General features: G+C 37.7%; 1 protein-coding gene and 1 long non-coding RNA gene across 2 annotated transcripts in view; one reads left to right on the top strand and one right to left on the bottom strand.

Annotated features, from left to right (window-relative positions):
- Positions 1 to 1,590: 1,590 nt before the first annotated feature.
- Positions 1,591 to 2,134, top strand: LOC148166404 (uncharacterized). Its single transcript, XR_015771006.1, has 3 exons — positions 1,591 to 1,757; positions 1,838 to 1,918; positions 1,971 to 2,134. It is a non-coding gene; the product is annotated as an uncharacterized LOC148166404 (long non-coding RNA).
- Positions 2,085 to 19,017, bottom strand: part of LOC148166403 (uncharacterized) — a 28,444-nt gene continuing 11,511 nt past the window's right edge. Inside the window, exons 2-10 of the mRNA XM_088048661.1 lie at positions 9,265 to 9,400; positions 6,565 to 6,760; positions 6,184 to 6,508; positions 6,052 to 6,137; positions 5,879 to 6,006; positions 4,099 to 5,814; positions 3,461 to 4,050; positions 3,216 to 3,414; positions 2,085 to 3,169 (exon numbers count right to left, since the gene is read on the bottom strand). Of these exons, the coding sequence (XP_087904787.1) occupies positions 2,836 to 3,169; positions 3,216 to 3,414; positions 3,461 to 4,050; positions 4,099 to 5,814; positions 5,879 to 6,006; positions 6,052 to 6,137; positions 6,184 to 6,508; positions 6,565 to 6,760; positions 9,265 to 9,400 (3,710 nt within the window). The 3' untranslated portion in view covers positions 2,085 to 2,835. The remainder of the gene's footprint in view (positions 3,170 to 3,215; positions 3,415 to 3,460; positions 4,051 to 4,098; positions 5,815 to 5,878; positions 6,007 to 6,051; positions 6,138 to 6,183; positions 6,509 to 6,564; positions 6,761 to 9,264; positions 9,401 to 19,017) is intronic.

Genomic DNA, 19,017 nt, shown 5'->3' with positions numbered 1-19,017 from the left:
TGGGAGATTTATCAGTGAATTTTTCTCTATTTTTTGGGTCTAATGCCGTTGGGGTACATTTTCGATTTTTTACATTTTTACAGGGTGAATTTAAACGGGGCGAGATTACAACCCTCTGACGGCTGGTGGAGACAAACTTGATATGGGAGATTTATCAGTGAATTTTTCTCTATTTTTTGGGTCTAATGCCATTGGGGTACATTTTCGACTTTTCACATTTTTAGAGGGTGAATTAAAATGGGGCGAGATTACAACCCTCTGACGGCTGGTGGAGACAAACTTGATATGGGAGATTTATCAGTGAATTTTTCTCTATTTTTTGGGTCTAATGCCGTTGGGGTACATTTTCGATTTTTTACATTTTTACAGGGTGAATTTAAACGGGGCGAGATTACAACCCTCTGACGGCTGGTGGAGACAAACTTGATATGGGAGATTTATCAGTGAATTTTTCTCTATTTTTTGGGTCTAATGCCATTGGGGTACATTTTCGACTTTTCACATTTTTAGAGGGTGAATTAAAATGGGGCGAGATTACAACCCTCTGACGGCTGGTGGAGACAAACTTGATATGGGGGATTTATCAGTGAATTTTTCTCTATTTTTTGGGTCTAATGCCGTTGGGGTACATTTTCGACTTTTCACATTTTTAGAGGGTGAATATAAATGGGGCGAGATTACAACCCTCTGACGGCTGGTGGAGACAAACTTGATATGGGGGATTTATCAGTGAATTTTTCTCTATTTTTTGGGATCACTGCGACCGGGGTAGATGCTGGATTTTTACGATAACGGTGATGAAAAAGGCGGCAGCACAACCCCCTTTGATTATCCCTTTTCTGTATATTTTACACCAAAGTATTGATTGTTACAATGGGAGGTTATTATTCCAAAGTCAAATTGCCATAAATTTGAAAGAAAAGTAGCGAAATCATGAAAATACCCACGAAATTCCAGAATTTGTCTGGTCTACTGTAAAAAAAGCCGAGTGCTCGTTGTGTTGCCTATGTTACGGCGCAACCAAAAAGCCAATCCCAAGCTAACTTCAACGACATTAATTGCAACCGGTAAAGATAGTCTAAGTGTATTTAATGCAGCGAGTGTATGTCCTTGATCTCGGAGAAAAATCCGAGATAACCGCTGTATTAGAAAGGAAGATAAGCAAAGTGTATCCATGAATGGCAGAAATGCGTTCGAGCGGAAAAATTCCGTGAATAAACGCCGAATTCGGCGGGGATTCTTTGATTGCGTCCGCAGGAAAAAGATCGAAGCCAATGCCCCGTGGATATAAAAAAATGCGTAACACGCACTCCAAATCCGCGACTTTACCGGCCGTTTATTAACACACGATTTTTCTCGCCTCCTGAAGACGTGCGATTCCTGCAATTCTTTCGTAATTGTTTGATCTAACTGAAGCATGATGTCGAAGAAGGTCGCTGAACTAGAAGCCATGCAAGTCAAAGAGTTGAGCCGCGGAAAATAGAGAAAATTTTCGCGATATCTGCTCTGAAAACTCCGAAATTTCAGCACACTCTACTTGCCGCAAAAAATTATCCGAAAAAATCCTCGCAATTAAAATTCGTTCGCATTGCTCATCCCCTCCAACATTCCCAGAGCAACGTTCGATCGTGGGGTCAGCGCAGCTCTTATAAATACCGGCGTCCACAGAGCGTCACCGGTTTCTTCCTCCAGTGTTCTTGAGGCTGTTACGAGTGTTAAATCAGTGAAGATGCCGTCGCCTTGTGATGCTTGCAAAGGTGAGTTTTTCTTTTAAGCTTCGCGATCGATATTAGGGTGTCGCCGCCACGTTCCCACGTTCACTTGTTGATTTTTCCAGAGACCTGCGGGGAGGGGAAGTCTGCGTGTGGCAAAGACTGCAAATGTGGTGACGACTGCAAGTGTTCCTCTGATGGGAAAAGTAAGTTTCATGCGGAGTCTTAAGACTTGAAACGCGAATTTTCTGGTTTCAGATTGCGGTTGCGCTGGGGAGAGTGCCGACAACGAGTGAACCCCCAACCCCCAAGTTCCTTATTTATGATTTTATTAGTATTAGAGGTTGACGCTTGGTTTATTATAATCGCTGATATTTTCAATGTTTTATTACAGTTTTAGGAAATAAAATACATTTCACTCATGTTAACATTATTAAATATCTTAAATCCGAATGCAACAATTATATACTTTCAAATCACACTCCCTAAAGGAAACTTATTGTAGTTATTGATGTCACAATCCATACCAAAACTACTGGGAAAATCATACGGAACAAATGCACTTTTAAGTAGAAATTAAATACGATATAAAAATTAACTCAGTCAGTAATATCAACTTCCGAAGAAGGTGGAGGCTTAAAAACAAAAATCGCCAACTGGGCAGTTGCGAGTTGTGTTTTAAGACCCCAAAAATCACAATTCAAAGTATTTGTACAAAATGAAACAACTGGTAAACCGTCCGCTGCTGTTTAAATGGCACGACTAAAGCGAATGGGTTTTGAGAAACGCCAGTGAAGCTTCTTCATGGTTTCTCTTCATTCCCACCAACTTCAGTTAAAAATCGGGGTGTTTCAAGCGTGACGAGTCTCGAATCTTCTTTGCTTCATCCTGAGTGACAATAAATATTATCGCCACTAGAGTAAAGGACTTGAAATTCGAGTCAGACGCTGAAAACGGAAATTTCTGGCAAGGTCCCCGCACTTCCGGTTTACCGTCTTCGTATTTACGTACTACAACAGATCGAAAATCACTGCCAACTCTTCCTCTCTCTTTCGACAACATAATAAACATCAAACTCCTAGATAAACACCGAGAAACAATAAAAAATCGCAACAAAACTAAACTAGCAATTTGAGTCCCCAGAAACGACCGGTTCCTCATCAGTCTCATTCTCCGAGCAATCATCATCTTTCGATTTCAATCTCCGCCGGTATTTCACTTCGCATTCTTTGATTTGGAAGCCTATTAACGGATGTAGAGCTGACCGAAGACTCGTGAACAGTTTGGGGAAAAGGATTTCTTGTTGGGTTAACACTTGTTTAATTCTTTGCCGCTCCTTGGTGAGGTCGGGACTGGAGGCGCTGCTGGAAACTGGTAGGTTTTGATTGCTGACGAACTGACGGAGGTATTTCTCGCGGACGTAGACAAACGGTCTGATGACTCGGAGTTTATGTTCCCTAGAAAACCACAATAAAGAAACGAAAACAATAACTTCAAACGTACTTAATGTAGTAATGGGCGCGCATGGTTCGCAACCTCCCAGTGTGGAACACCGAAAGAAAGAAGTTTTCGCACAAATCGTCCAAGTGTTGGCCGATGGCGAGGACGTTATACCCCGAACTCTTCGCGGAAGAATACAAGCGGTGGCGAAGACGCGACGTGCGGAAACTATACAAGTTTTCTTTCGCCTCCTCGAATTGCTCTGTAACAAGAAACTGTAGCTCAAATTACCACTTCCTGGTTCTCACCTGATTCATCCCCACGGTCGCTCTTCTTATCATCTATGATATAATGAACCCCTAAACTCCGCAGGTGCGGGATCAACACGCACGGATCACACCCGGAAGTGTCCGGGTCCACCGTCACCGCCCCCAAACTAAACAAAATTCCTTTATTCTGCGCGTAACTTTGGAACTGAAGCAACGTGTGCAACAAACTCAACGAATCTTTCCCGCCCGACAAACACACCATCACGTTATCACCATCTTTGATCATTTCGAACTCTTGGAGAGCTTCAACAGTTGGCTGCCAAATCGTCTTCGGCGCGCAAATCCACTTGGAGGAAGTTGCCTCCAAAGCGCCGCTGTCGCTTGTCGTTCTCGTGTATTTTTGTTTCTGTTTTTGTAACGTGGAGAACTTCACTTCGTCTGTCTCGGATTTGCGATTGGCGAGGGATTCGGAGTTGCTGCGGGTCTTGGCGAACTCGCTGGTGAAGTACTCTTGGTCGTGGAATGAGAGGTTGATGCCGCTGTCTTGGGAACTCACGCTGGCGACGGTGGACGTAAGAATCTTGTTCTTGTACTGTTTATCGGTTTGTTGCGACTCCTCGTCACTAAGTCTAAAGACAAAGAAATCGGTACTGGATCAATACGAGGGCAGTACTCACTTGAACTCCGCGCCCATCGCTTTGTTAATGAGGTGGATGACCGTCTCGCTGCTGCTCCCAGGAGTGTAAATCTCGCTCTTCGTCAACTCGGGATTCTTATCGTCACTCGTCGTCCTCGAAAACGGGTGTTTGTCCTGGCAATCCGGCGTGATGAAGACGTCCACTGCGCTCACCACATCTCTGATTTCCGACTTGACTTCGTTGGCCATCTCCACGGACATTTTCTCGATGTACTCGGCAACTTCTGCCGAAATGGAGTCACTTCTTCCATCCTCGCTGCCGCTGCCATGTTTATCGTAGCAAAACGCCCGGCAGTGGTCGCTGTCGGTGTTCTCCAACACGTCTTCTACTCTAGAGATGACTTCTCGAAGTTCGGATTTGATATTAGTGGCGATTTCTTTGGTCATTTCGGTGACGTAGCTTTGGATGTCAGGGGCAGGGGAGGATCGCCCCATTTGGTTGCTTTCGAAGCTCCCCGAAGACAACATGTTAAGACTGTGAGTTGGGGAGACGTTGGCTTCTGACTCCAAGGAATGTAACTCGTTCTGACTACTATAACTAAAGTTGCGCTGGCGGAATTGGCGCATACCTAAACTGACGCGTGTCTGAGGGCTTAGGACCGGCGGCGACATGTTGGGGGCCCCCAAACTGAGACAGCGCTCGCGCGCAAAGTTCTGTTGAAGAGGATTCAAATTCGCGGAGTTCACCGTTTCGCCAACTGCGAAATTCACAGCCGGTTGACTCAAATGAGGGTAATAAAGTCCGTTGACGTCGTGCAAGAAATACGGCACTGGCGAAGAACACGTTAAAATCTTCGGATCGTCGATGGCGGGCAAACTGAAGTGACGAGGAGAGCCGGAGTTGGACACCGGAAAAGGAGGAATTTCCTTCTCTTTATGACACTCCGATCTCTTCGATCCCGAGTAACTGACAGGATCAAACGGGACCTTTTGCTTGATGTTATGCGCGTTGCTCGTGAGGATGTTCTGCGCTTCGTGTTGCAGCATGAACCACCGAAGCTTCTCCCCTCTGACATCAAAGGCGATCCCTTGGTCAGTGTAAGGGTGGCGATTGGCGGTTTTCCGGGCCCGGTTAAACAAGTTTCTGGCAGTTTGAAGACACTCCTGGTAGCTCTGGGGGAAGAGTCCCGGACCGGAAATCCTCCTTTCGTTCATGGTCATCTTCCCGTCGACGTACCGAATCGACGACAACCACTTCCTGTCTTTTAACATGGCGTTGGTGTGGTGCCGCCACTGCCCCGTCTCCAAGTCCACCACGTACTGCGGTAACAACTTCCAGCCTTCGGTGGCCACCATCTTCACCGCCTCCATGATAAACGCCAACTCAGCATCATTAATAAAATATGGAAGACTTATTCTAGTGAAACCGGGACGGAGGAGCTCCAAATTCGAGTTATCAACTCCTAGATCTAAACTACTGAGTCTTCGGTCTTCGAGGATGATGTTCTCGTACTGGTCGGCGAGACACGGGTCGATTCCTAATAAATCCTGGGCGTAGACCCCCGAACATGGACATCCAGCTCGCGCTTGGATGCCGAAGACATCGTTGAGGACGGCGCAAACAAAATTGTGATGAAGAAACGTGCCTCGGGGGTGGCGCACCATGAAGGAAAACACCGGAAGGCGGCGGAGGGTCGGGGACGTGTTCCCCAACAAGATAATCTCAGGAATGGTGCGGATGTGTTGGAGCATTTGCCTGAAATGACCATGACACGGTTATAAATAAAGCAGCATTGACACAAATATGGCGTAAAAATTACTTGTTTATTTTTTCTTGTTTCTGCAAGATGTTGGCAACAGTGACGGTCTCTTTGAGTTGCATCACGAGACCGGCTCGGATGGATTCGACCACAGCAGCGCAGCTTCCCTCTTCTTGCATCTCAAAGCTCTAAAAAACGAATTAAATAAGTAGTTAAATCGAAGTTGAAATTACTTTGTTGTATTCTTGGGAGGTGAAGAACCCATCAGTGTCACACGCGTTGGGTCGTCTAAAAATAGTTCTTTTGGCGATTAAGATTCCTGAAAATGTGTCATTAGCGGCGCCTCGTTAAGCTTTGGGTGTTACCAGGAGTCTGCACGCCTCCGACGAATTTGTGGCCGGAGAAATAAATCGCGTCTTTGTTGGCGGAGTTCTCTTCCACTCCCGGCACCAGAGGGTTGACGTCGACGGTGATGTAGGGCGCCGCGATGTTGTAGTCCCAGAACGCGAACGCTTGGTACTGATGGAGAAGAATGGTACATGCAACATCATCGATAACAATCCCAGTGACGTTCGACGCCACTGAAAAGCACCCAATCATCTGTCTCCCGCAGCTCTGGTGGAACCTCAGTTGGTTCTCCAAGTCCACAAGATCCAAATACCCTTCTTTGGTCTCCCCGATGCGAATCATCTGTAAAAAGCCATGTCGAAGTTGGCACACCACCAGACCGAATTTGGCATCCAAACCTTAGCGCCGATTTCTTGCCACAAATGGAGGTTATCATGGTGCTCGTTGGATCCAGTGAAGACGATCGGTGGTTCTCTTAGATCCAGAGCACTGATAAGTTTCTGGAGCGCATCGGTGCAGCCATGACCCGTGAAAATTACGGCGTCGGCGTCGGAGGCATTGGTCGCATTCTTGATAATGTCTCTGGCCTCTTGCCTGGAACGCAAAGCGGAAAATTTCATAAAAATCACGTTGCATTCTGGACCAGACTATTTTTGCACGGTCTTAACGAAGTTATTTGTTATCCGATCTGAATTGTAACCCCAGATTTGAAATTTGCGCCAAATTCTGCGAAAATGAGGTAAATTACGCAAGTTTAACTCCAAAAAATAAGCAAGATATCGATATCAGAAGTTTGGGATAGTTTTAGCCATTAATTTTCGCGAAAAACTGCAATTTTCGACTTCTGAAAAATCTAAGAACAATTTTTTATGTAAAAAATCGCGAGAAAAACGATGGCGCAAACCGCATTTCAATATCATATCTGTAATAGTTTTCGAGATATTGAGCACGAATTGTTTCGAACCTACAAAAATTTGACCCTCTGGCGACAATCCAAAAATTCAAACGGCCATAACTCGGTTATTTGTTGACAAAAATTCAAAAATTATCATGTTTTTGGATTCAGCGTGAAATTCTGCGTAAAATGAGACCCAAATCTGTTGAGTTTGCTTAATAAATAAACGAGGTATCGGCCAAAAACAGTTTTGGAAACATCATTTTACGGTGATTTTCAATCAATGTTTTCTAAATGAAAACGACGTTTAATAGCATTGAATTATACCTCGGTCGAAAGAGGAGCTCAAAATCTATCTAGTGGCCAAATTTGAAATCTATCAGACAAATAGCTTACGAGTTATGGCCAAAAATAAAAAAAAATGAAAAATTTTCATCATTTGAGTCGAAATTTTTTTTCCCGAAAAAACGACTATCGAATTTTGGGCTTTTGAGAACATTGTCTAACGTTAAATGAGCCGAGAAAAACGATGGCGCAAACCGCATCTCAATATCTCAAATAGTTTCCGAGATATTTAACTTTAAAAATTACGAAAAATGAGAAAAAATGAAAATCAACCCTTCAAAACTTTGATCGACCATAACTCGGTTATTTGTTGTCGGATCTGAATTGAAATCCCAGATTTGGAATCTGCGGAAAATTCTGCGTACACTGATGTATAATAACTTCGGTTTACTCTAAAAATAAGCGAGATATCGATATTAGAAATTTCGCATAGTTTTGTTCATGAATTTTTGAAAAAATTTGCAAATTTCGACTGTAGAAAAATCAAAGAATTATTTCTTATGTAAAAAATCGCGAGAAAAACGATGGCGCAAACCGCATCTCGATATCTGAAAGAGTTTCCGAGATATCGAGCACGAATTGTTTTGAACCTTCAAAAATTTGACCCTCTGGCGACAACCCAAAAGTTCAAACGGCCATAACTCAGTTATTTGTTAACGAAAATTAAAAAATTATCATATTTCTGGATCCAGCGTGAAATTCTGCTTAAAATGAGACCCAAATTTGTTGAGTTTGCTTGACAAATAAACGAGGTATTGGCCAAAAACTGTTTTGGAAACATCATTTTAGGGTGATTTTCAATCAATGTTTTCAAAATGAAAGTAACGTTTGATAACATTGAGTTATACATCAGTCGAAAGAGAAGCTCAAAATTTATCTACTGGCCAAATCTGAGATCTATCGGGCAAATAGTTTACGAGTTATGGCCAATATTAAAAAAATTGAAAAATTTTCATCGATTGAGTCGAAATTTTTTTTCGCGAAAAATCGACTATCGAATTTTGGACTTTTGATAACATTTTCTAACGTACAATGAGCCGAGAAAAAGAATGGCGCAAACCGCATCTCAATATCTCAAATAGTTTCCGAGATATTTAACTTTAAAAATTACGAAAAATGAGGAAAAATGTCATAACTCGGTTATTTGCTGTCGGATCAGAATTTAAATCCCAGATTTGGAATTCTGCGTACAGTGATGTATAATAATCGAAAGAGGAGCTCAAAATCTATCCACTGACCAAATTTTAAATCGATCGGTTTACGAGTTTTGGCCAAAAAACAAAAAATCAAAAAACCTTCATGGATTGAGAGGGAATCTATTTCGCGAAAAAAACGACCATTGAATTTTGAGCATTTTAGAACTTTTTCTAAATTAAAATGAGCCGAAGAAAAGAATGAACCTAAAAGAAGCTTAAATTATCAGTTAATATAATCTAATGATCGCATCCGGGGATCCACGGTGACACAATTTGATCAAGTTAAGTGAATAATGTGATCAGGATATCCTTCGTGTCGTGTTATCAGCTAAATTAAAGGTCATTCATTCCGAGTGCATTTTCAAAATCGATAACTCATTTCAAGCAGCTTTTTACCCACGTTCCATTGTTAGAGTAATGAGTTTTCGACGTGATTGTTCAAACGTCTTGAAATTTTTGAGGAACGGCGATTTGAACTAATTCCCCAAAATTAGGCGCCTCTGTAACACTCTAATTGAGTCACAAAAAATTCCAAACAACTTCGATTACACGTAATTGCTTTTTAATGAAGCGCTACGTAAATGCTTTTACTATGACGGATCGACAACAATCTACGCGCTAATAAAACAGCAGCACTCGCACTTTTCCTCCAATTAAATTACCTGAAATTCGTAGACTGAAGAGATGTTATGCTGGTTGTAGAGTGCGTGTTTCCGTAGCTCGGCAGCACTTCTCTAGTGATGTATTCTTCGATAAACTGCAGAGATCTTCCCGAAGCCGCGTAATCGCAATACACAACTGGAAAAAAACAAGAATTCATTAATAAAGAAACAAACACGAGGCTACTGACGCTGCCATAAATTATAATTCCTGCAGTTAAAGTCCTCCACGAACAATGTGGAAGAAACGACGCAGTGACGCACTTCAGGAAATGAAACCTTCATCTTTTCAAAGTCTCCATAAATTATTATAAATTTACCACAAAACTGAAAAGCCCGCCCACAGAGTGATAAAGAGCAGTCTGATTTGCATCAATGTCAAGAGGAAACCTTGGCACTTGAAGAAAATTTTAATTGATTTTTGCGAGGCGATGAACCGGACCAAAGTCAAATCAATCATCGGGAGAAAATTGCATGGAAAAATGACCGCAGATCCATTAAATTAATTTTAGACAATCGCTCACTCAAATTCGATGCTTTGACATTATCTCGTGTTTTGCGTAAGCGAAACGCCTTATAAGTTGATAAGTGATGTTTACTCAACATTATCAATAGCCTTGAGTCAATCCCCAATCAATTTCCTATTTCTTCCAGGTAAGGCAGCGTAATTGCAATTGAATGGAATTAATTACGAATTTCCCAATACCGCGGAAATTTGTCCGCTTTGTTTTGGCAACCACGCTGAACATTATCGTATGACGTCCAATGTAAATATTGAAATTTTCACCAGTAAAAAATGAGAAATGTGTTTTATCAGCGAACAAATAAACAGAAAACTTCATTCTAACTTCAAAACGGCAGTACAAATAAATTAACTTGTTTTTTAGATAATCTTGAAATAGCTCCAAGTCATCCAACACCAACCAAAAACACTTTTTTTTTTTAATTTAGAAGTCCAATGACCTAACTTGGCCATTTATGGCGTGTTCGTATTATGCGTGCTGACTAAACAATTATTCAATACAAATAAAAAATGTCAATAACTGCGAAAATAGATAACCGTTTGCGGCTCGTAAAACGTTTAAAATAGAGAATAACAAAAACAATTTTTATCGGTGCACGTGGAGCACAGAGAGACGGAATAATTGGGTGAAAAGATTGGCAACGTGTGCTAAAATTTTCTCGGGTTTTTAGATTCCATGGTTAAGTGGTTTAAGTTCTCTTTTAGATTCCCATTCTTACTTCGCCAAATTCAACTAAAACTACTAAAGTTTCTTAGGTAAAAAAGCGCGAGAAAAACGATGGTGAAAACCGCATCTCAATATCTAAAATAGTTTTCGAGATATCGAGCACGAATTGTTTTGAACCTTCAAAAATCTGGCCCTCTAGCGATAACCCAAAAATTTAAACGGCCATAACTCAGTTATTTGTTGACGAAAATTAAAAATTCTTAAAGCTTTGGATTCAACGTGACATTCTGCGTAAAGTGAGCTAAAATTTGTTTAATTTGTTAAATAAATAAACGAAGTATTGGCCAAAAACTGTTTTGAAGAGGCTATTTTGGAATGATTTTCCATCACTGTTTTCAAAATGAAATCGACGTTTATTTCCTTTGTGTTCTACATAAATCGAAAGAGGAGCTCAAAATCTATCTACTGGCCAAATCTGAGATCTATAGGGCAAATAGTTTACGAGTTATAGCCAAAAATAAAAAAAATGAAAAATTTTCATCGTTTGAGTCGGAATTTTTTTTCGCAAAAAATCGACTATCGAATTTTCGGCTTTTGAAAACATTTTCTAATGTAAAATGAGCCGAGAAAAACGATGGCGCAAACCGCATCTCAATATCTCTAATAGTTTCCGAGATATTTAACTTTGAAAATTGGGAAAAATGAGAAAAAATGAAAATCAACTTTCCGAAACTTTGATCGGCCATTTAAATCCCAGATTTGGAATCTGCGGAAAATTCTGCGTACACTGATGTATAATAACTTCAGTTTACTCTAAAAATAAGCGAGATATCGATATTAGAAATTTCGCATAGTTTTGTTCATGAATTTTTGCAAAAATTTGCAAATTTTGACTGTAGAAAAATCAAAGAATTATTTCTTATGTAAAAAATCGCGAGAAAAACGATGGCGCAAACCGCATCTCGATATCTGCACTAGTTTCCGAGATATCGAGCACGAATTGTTTTGAACCTTCAAAAATTTGACCCTCTGGCGACAACCCAAAAGTTCAAACGGCCATAACTCGGTTATTTGTTGACAAAAATTCAAAAATTATCATGTTTTTGGATTCAGCGTGAAATTCTGCGTAAAATGAGACCCAAATCTGTTGAGTTTGCTTAATAAATAAACGAGGTATCGGCCAAAAACAGTTTTGAAAACATCATTTTACGGTGATTTTCAATCAATGTTTTCTAAATGAAAACGACGTTTAATAGCATTGAATTATACCTCGGTCGAAAGAGGAGCTCAAAATCTATCTAGTGGCCAAATTTGAAATCTATCAGACAAATAGCTTACGAGTTATGGCCAAAAATAAAAAAAATGAAAAATTTTCATCATTTGAGTCGGAATTTTTTTTCGCGAAAAATCGACTATCGAATTTTGGGCTTTTGAGAACATTTTCTAACGTAAAATGAGCCGAGAAAAACAATGGCGCAAACCGCATCTCAATATCTCAAATAGTTTCCGAGATATTTAACTTTAAAAATTGGGAAAAATTAGGAAAAATGAAAATCAACTATCCGAAACTTTGATCGGCGATACCTCAGTTATTTGTTGTCGGATCTGAATTTCAATCCAAGATTTGGAATCTGCGGAAAATTCTGCGGACACTGATGTATAATAACTTCAGTTTACTCTAAAAAATAAGCGAGATATCGATATCAGAAGTTTGGCATCATTTTAGTCATGAATTTTTGCGAAAAACTGCAACTTTTGACTTTTGAAAAATCTAAGAACTATTTTTCATCTAAAAGAAAAAGAAAAACGGTGGCGCAAAGCGTTTTTTAATATCAGTTGTAATTTCAAATTGGAAGAGCGTCCGTGGAAGAAGTTTCTAAATAATTTCGATTATCTACATTCCTAAATTCAGGACCGGCAAAATTAATTTTTTATTTTAAATTCCAACAAAATTACTAGGAAATACAACCAGTTTAGGCACAAAATTACCATCCCAAAGGCATCAAAGTTAACAAAAAGTCCATAGTCCATCGTCATCACAAAAATTGGGTAAGTATGTCATTTGAATCATACCAGCACGTTTCGAAAGCACAGTTATCATCCTCAGAGTAAGCAGACCATAATCAACATAAATTTGTTAATTGTCTCCTCACGTTTTGAAAATTATCAAATAGTCAGCCATCGAAATGACAGGAATGCAAGTACGCAGTGTTTACTAAGCTAAAATTGCAATCCGATGTATTGTTGGCAGTTATGAAAAGTTCCATAAAATCCGCCTACAGGTCCACGTGTCAATTCCAACGCACTACATATTTATTTCCCATGCCACAAACAACAGTCAGTTTATCTGAAAACGGACATAATTCCCAGGAGATAACTTTAATAAAACTGATAACACTTATTTAAGAGGAATAAAAAAAAGTGCAGGTAACTGCTTCAAACTGGTTAAATTGCAAAATATCTCAACAAAAACACAATTGAACTTCGCCAAATTTGGCGATGAAATCCTTGATCTAATAAATTTGCAAAGATAATATTTAGAAAGTTGTTTCGGACGAACAGGTGTATTTCTAAAACCGATAATTACAGCGCGGTACCTTAATAAATTGATTGCTGAATTAGGAATCGATACCTTAACATTTCCGATTTAATTACAGAGAGTGTTTAGTAGGACGACGATTTTCTCAGAAATTTTCAAAGAGCAAAACGTGTAACGGTCGTCCCATAAAATAACATAAGGAAGTGGATGCGATTACTTGTAACGAGGCAATAAATCGAAATTCGAAAAAACCATCCAGACGTTACAATTTCTCAGACCACAATGATAATCCCGGGGAAAAAAAAATCATGAATTACTACGTTTACTACAGTTATCTAGTCATGGCCATGATAAATAGTTTTGTTTACGCGAAAACTAAATAAAACACAAATTTAACGTGGGCGATATCGTTTGACCATCAAAATGATCTTGAAAATTTTTTATCAGTGAAATAACAGACAGGCTGGCACGTTATCAGTGCGAATGTAACTAAGACGATTATCTCAACTTATCGGAAAATAACATAAGATGACAAAGAATTGGATTTAATCTTCCCAGTTTGTTTAACAATAGCCGAAATTGTTTATTGACAACAACAATAAGTGATAAAAATGTGACGAGGACGAGGAAAAATGAGCATGGTAACAGTTTGTAAATATTGTTTAGCCATGTTTAAACAAATCAGAGATAAAACAAGATTCATTACAGTCGATAAGTGGTATTGAAGATAATTAATTCAGCGAGTAAAAAAAGTGTCGAATTTTTTAAAAACCTACTAAAATAGTAATTGGTATCCTTGAAACGTCGCTCGGTGAAATTGATTGAGAAATTTTTACTGCAATTTTATGATGATTCGAAGTGGAACGAGTGCATAATAAAATTGTTCTAAACATAATAAAAATGATTAATATTTGTGCTGTTTACAGATAAAAGGAGCAATAACCAGTTACTTAACTCCGAAGTATAAAGTTTCAAAATATGACAGAATACACAGAAATGACGAACTTCCTGATCTCTGATTAAATAAACAGGACAAGAGCATAAACATAACGCGAAACAAACAGATAAAAAAGGAGCGGTAGAAGCAAGGTCCACGAAAATTGAAGTGGAGAGAAATTATCGATAAAGTTGATGAAAAACATTTCTGTTTTTTGTTGGAAACTTTTGGAATTAGACACAATTGATAAGTAAATTGAAAGAAGTCATATCTCCACGTTCAATTGATTTAGCATTGATAATACCAAAGTTGTGAAATTTAAAAGATCATTTGGAAACTTGTGTTCGTTCTCAAACTCTAAATTTCTCTATAATTCTGTTTGTTCTAAAATTTTGGAATTTGGTCTAATTAATAAATTCAATAAAAAATTTGGAAATTTTTGGTTTATCCTGGGAATAAAAAATTCTAAAACTTCTATTTGTTGGTGCAAAATTTTGTAATTTGGCACAATTGATAACGATAATGAAGGAAATTATAGCCCTATGTCCCATGAATATAACTTTAAAAATTTCAAAGTTAAGACTTTAAAAAAAATTGAACATTTTTGGTTCTCGTTCTCAAACAACATACTTACAAAATTCTCAAAAATTATATTTTTTGTTCTAAAATGTTGTACTTTAGCACAGTGAATTAGTGAACTGATGCCAATGAACCCTTAACGTGCCATTAACATAACGTTTAAACTGCCACTGTTAAGATGTTTAGTCCAAAAGTTGGATTTTTTGGTACCTCCTCAAAATAAAAAAAAAATCTATTTCTTGTTCAAAAATTTTGGAATTTGGTACTTAATAAATATAATAAAAAAAATAAAATCTCCAAAAGCCGTTGTTATAAGATTAAAACTATCAAAGTTGCGAAATTTGCTATAAAATTTGTACATTTTTTATTCATCCTGGAAATAAAAATTTCTTAAAATTCTATTTGTTGGTGCAAAATTTTGGAATTTGGCACAATTGATAATGATACTGAAGGAAATTATATTCCTAAGTCCTATAAATATAACTTTAAAAATTTTAAAGTTAAGAGACTTCAAACTACATAAAATTCCAAAAAATTCTATTTCTTGATCTAAAATGTTATAAATTAGCACAGTTAATAAGTGAAATGTTACCAATAAACCCTTAAAATCTCCAAAAGCCGTTGTTATAGGGTTAAAACTATTGAAGTTACGAAATTTGCTAAAAAATTTGGAAATTTTTGATTCATAGTGAAAATAAAAAATTCTAAAAATTCTATTGGTTGGTGCAAAAATTTGTAATTTGGCACAATTGATAAAGATACTGAAGGAAATTATGTGCTTAAATCCCATGGATATAACTTTAAAAATTTCAAAGATATGAGACTTCAAAGAAAAATTGAAGATTTTTGGTTCTCGTCCTCAAACCACATGTTTATAAAATTCCCAAAAATTATATTTCTTGTTCTAACATGTTGTAATTTAGCACAGTTAATTAGTGAAATAATACCAATAAAACCTTGAAGTGCCATTGATATAGCGTTAAAACTGCCAAAGTTATGACGTTTAGTACAAGAGCTGTTTTTTTTAATCGTCCTCAAAATAAAAAAAAAAATAAAAATTCTATTTCATTTTGGAAAATTTTGCAATTCGAAATAATAAATGCAATGGAAAAAATAAAATAGACAAAATCCGTTGCTATAGGGTTAAATCTATCAAAGTTACCAAGTTTGCTAAAAAATTTGAGAATTTTTTATTCATCCTGAGAATAAAAATTTCTAAAAAATTTATTTATTGGTGCAAAATTTTGAAATTTGGCACACTTGATAAGGATACTGAAGCAAATTGTATCTCTAAGTCCCATGAATATAAATTTAAAAATATCAAAGATACAAAACTTCAAAAAAAATTAGACATTTTTGGTTTACGTACTGAAACCACAGTATTTATAGATTTCCAAAAAATTGTATTTCTCATTTAAATGTTGTAATTTAGCAGTTAATTATCGAGGTGATACCAATGAACCCTAAAAATACCATTGGCATAGCGTTAAAACTGCCAAAGCCATGACGTTTAGAAGTAGAAGAATTGAATTTTTTTGGTTCGGCCGCAAATTAAAAAAATTCTAAAAATTTTATTTCTGGTTGCAAAATTTTGAAATTTGCACAGTTCATGTGTGTAATTATGTCTTCAAGTCCCATTAATACAAAGTTAAAAATGTCAGTTATAAAACTTCAAAACTACAAACGTAAAAAAATCCAGGAATTACATTTTTTGTAACATTCGAAAAATTAATTTGAGACGAAGCTTGAGGTCAAATTGAAAGTGAAATTCTTCAGTTAAAGCTATCTATAAAGAATGCTTGCATGTGTTATGTGCATTTTTCCCCAGCACGTGTCACCTTATCAATTCAGGCGAATTTAAAACGCACAATTCCATTCCTTCTTGTTTACAAGTGCTGCAACAATAGAACAGAGCTCAATTTTCCCAAACTTCACCCCGTTGCAAGGGAATTTCTCCCGAATCGTCATTTCTTCCGATCTTGACCCAATTTGCAACAATTACCCACTTAATCACTCCAGTAGATCAACTCGAGCGTGTAATAACCCCCCCGCGTTTTCAGGAAATTGTGTTAGCTCTAACCCGTAATTATCCAGTGTCCTTCATCGTTTATTGAAACACCACATCACCCCATAAATCGGAAATAACGTTCTACTAAATCCAAAAATGGGTTTCCAGAACAAGGCCCTTGTTTCACCATTACCAACCCTCGAAGATTGTTTTTCGCCACTGTATTATAGTATATAAATAATGATTTAATCCTGACCCACATTAGCACTATCAAGGACCTCGACAATATCGATCAACGGCTACGATAGGGCCACAGTCAATATGTTGAACTCGAAGCCTGTGAAGGTGAATGGGATCTCTCCATTTCTTATCAGCAACACGCAAATATTTACACGAGCTAATGAGAAAATTCAACTAATCCTTCAATTACTGTTGGGTAATTTACGAGGTCCTATAAATACGCAGAGATCCAAGCTGTCTGTTCAGGAGCAAGACACGTGTGGATCCTAATAAAGGCAACACGTGGAACTCCCTAAAAGATCGTTAAATTAATATTTATTCAACCATTTATCACACACGTGGAAAAACTTTTAAAGACTGTCTGAATCGTGATAGAACCGGATTGCCGATCAATGTCACCAAGAGCTTCAATTGGAATGTCAAATTTTCACTCGAAAATCACGTGAAATCACCCGAATCCGCATCGGGAAGCGCTCCAAAGTCACTGCTAACAAGTCTGGACACAGTTCAAAACACGCATCTTTGTATCAGTAAGTTGGCAGTCTATAAATATTGTTTAAAATTAGTCAACATGTTGTGGCCTTGAAAAAGAGCGGTTGGATTTTTTTTGTCGGCTCGGTTTTGGACCTTCCTGAAGATATAAAAGGCACTGAGGTCTTTGTTCTTGCTCTCATAAAATTGGATTTTATGTGGCGACATTTAAGACGAAATAAATTAGCGGGTATAAACAGGAAGCGGTAAAAGTTGCGAATTTACGAATGAAATTTTTCATAAATTTAGGACACAAATATTGACCTCTCCTTTTTCCACGTGGCTATTCATATGTAAATTGCAGTTATTTGTCGTAGCGTAACAACAATCGGTGCGTGGCGGTTTGGTCTGAATTTTAATTTCATAAAAATTTCAGATTTTGGAAATTTTGGCTTGGAATTAGATACAGATTCTGCCAGAAAACTCATAGCGATTTGAATAAGTGCAAATTGTCATTAATTCATCTGCAATTTGGCCAGAAGATTTCAGTGACGCAATAAGAATTTGCTGAGGTCTAGAATGGAAAACTCCGAAGACTAAAAAATTGAAAAAAAAAGACCAAACATTATTTAGTTATTTTGGTATCGAAGACCGAAAGAGATAAATTATGCCCGCAGACGAAATTTTATCGCACAACCCCTAAAAAAACCGAAATTTCTGAACTATGACAGATAAAAACATATGGTTTTCTCGATCATTTTTCTCGCGATTTTGTTGCTAAGAATCCGGTTTAACATACTGAGAATTCAAAGATTCAGTCCGATTCAATTTTTCCGGGATTTTCAATGTTACATATCTCCGGAACTAAGATAGGTGGAAAAATACGCTTTGCAGCATCGTTTGTACCGCGCTTTTGTTGCCAAGAATCCAGTCTTACATACCTAAATTGGAAAATTAAATGTCTCAAACTAAAATGTATAAAAATTTATTTCGGTGGAATTTTTTTCTGGATTTTTCAGTGTACCATATCTCCGGTCCTAAGAGGGGTAGAAAAATGCAATTTTGGTCATCGTTTTTCTCCTGCTTTTATAGTTAAAAATCCGGGTTTACATACCCCAAATTCCAAAATTCAATAGCTCAAATTAGAATTTAAATCTATTTTGCTGAATTTTTGTCCGGAATTTTCAGTGGTTCATATCTCCAGAACTAAGAAAAATACAAAAATGCAGTTTTGACCATTGTTTTTCTTCCATTTTTGTTGCTCTTACATATAAATCTATTTCCGTGGATTATCTTTCGACATTTTCTGTGTTCCATAGTTCCGAAACTACGACAAAGAAAGAGGCAGTTTTCGCCATCGCTTTTCTAGTGCCCTTGTTGCCAAAAATTCGGTTTTACATTTTCCGAATTCAAAAATTTGATCGCTCAAATTATAATGAAAATCTATTCCGAATTTTTTCGGAATTTTCAGTGCTCAAGATCTCTGGAACTATGTTAGATAGAAAAATGCGATTTTGGCACTGTTTTCTTGCGTTTTTCTTGTTAAAAATCCGGCGTGACATACCTAAATTCGATTGCTCCAATTAAAATGTAAATCTACTTCGTGCATTAATTTTTCCGGAATTTTCAACGTTCTGTATCTCTGGAAATATGTCAGATAGAAGATGCGGTTTTCGCCACTATTTGTTTCGTGGTTTTATTGTCAAGAATCCGGATTTACATTTTCCGAATTCAAAAATTTAATTGTTCAGATGAAAAAGTAAATCTTTTCAGGTGTCATTTTTGCCGGAAT

The sequence above is a fragment of the Gnatocerus cornutus genome, unplaced genomic scaffold, assembly GCF_029298725.1.
Source record: "Gnatocerus cornutus isolate USDA-ARS CGAHR unplaced genomic scaffold, icGnaCorn1.1 ctg00000023.1, whole genome shotgun sequence".
NCBI classification, from domain to species: Eukaryota; Metazoa; Arthropoda; class Insecta; order Coleoptera; family Tenebrionidae; genus Gnatocerus; species Gnatocerus cornutus.
The sequence above is the reverse complement of the archived record's forward strand: the minus strand, read 5'-3'. Positions and strand labels throughout refer to the sequence as shown.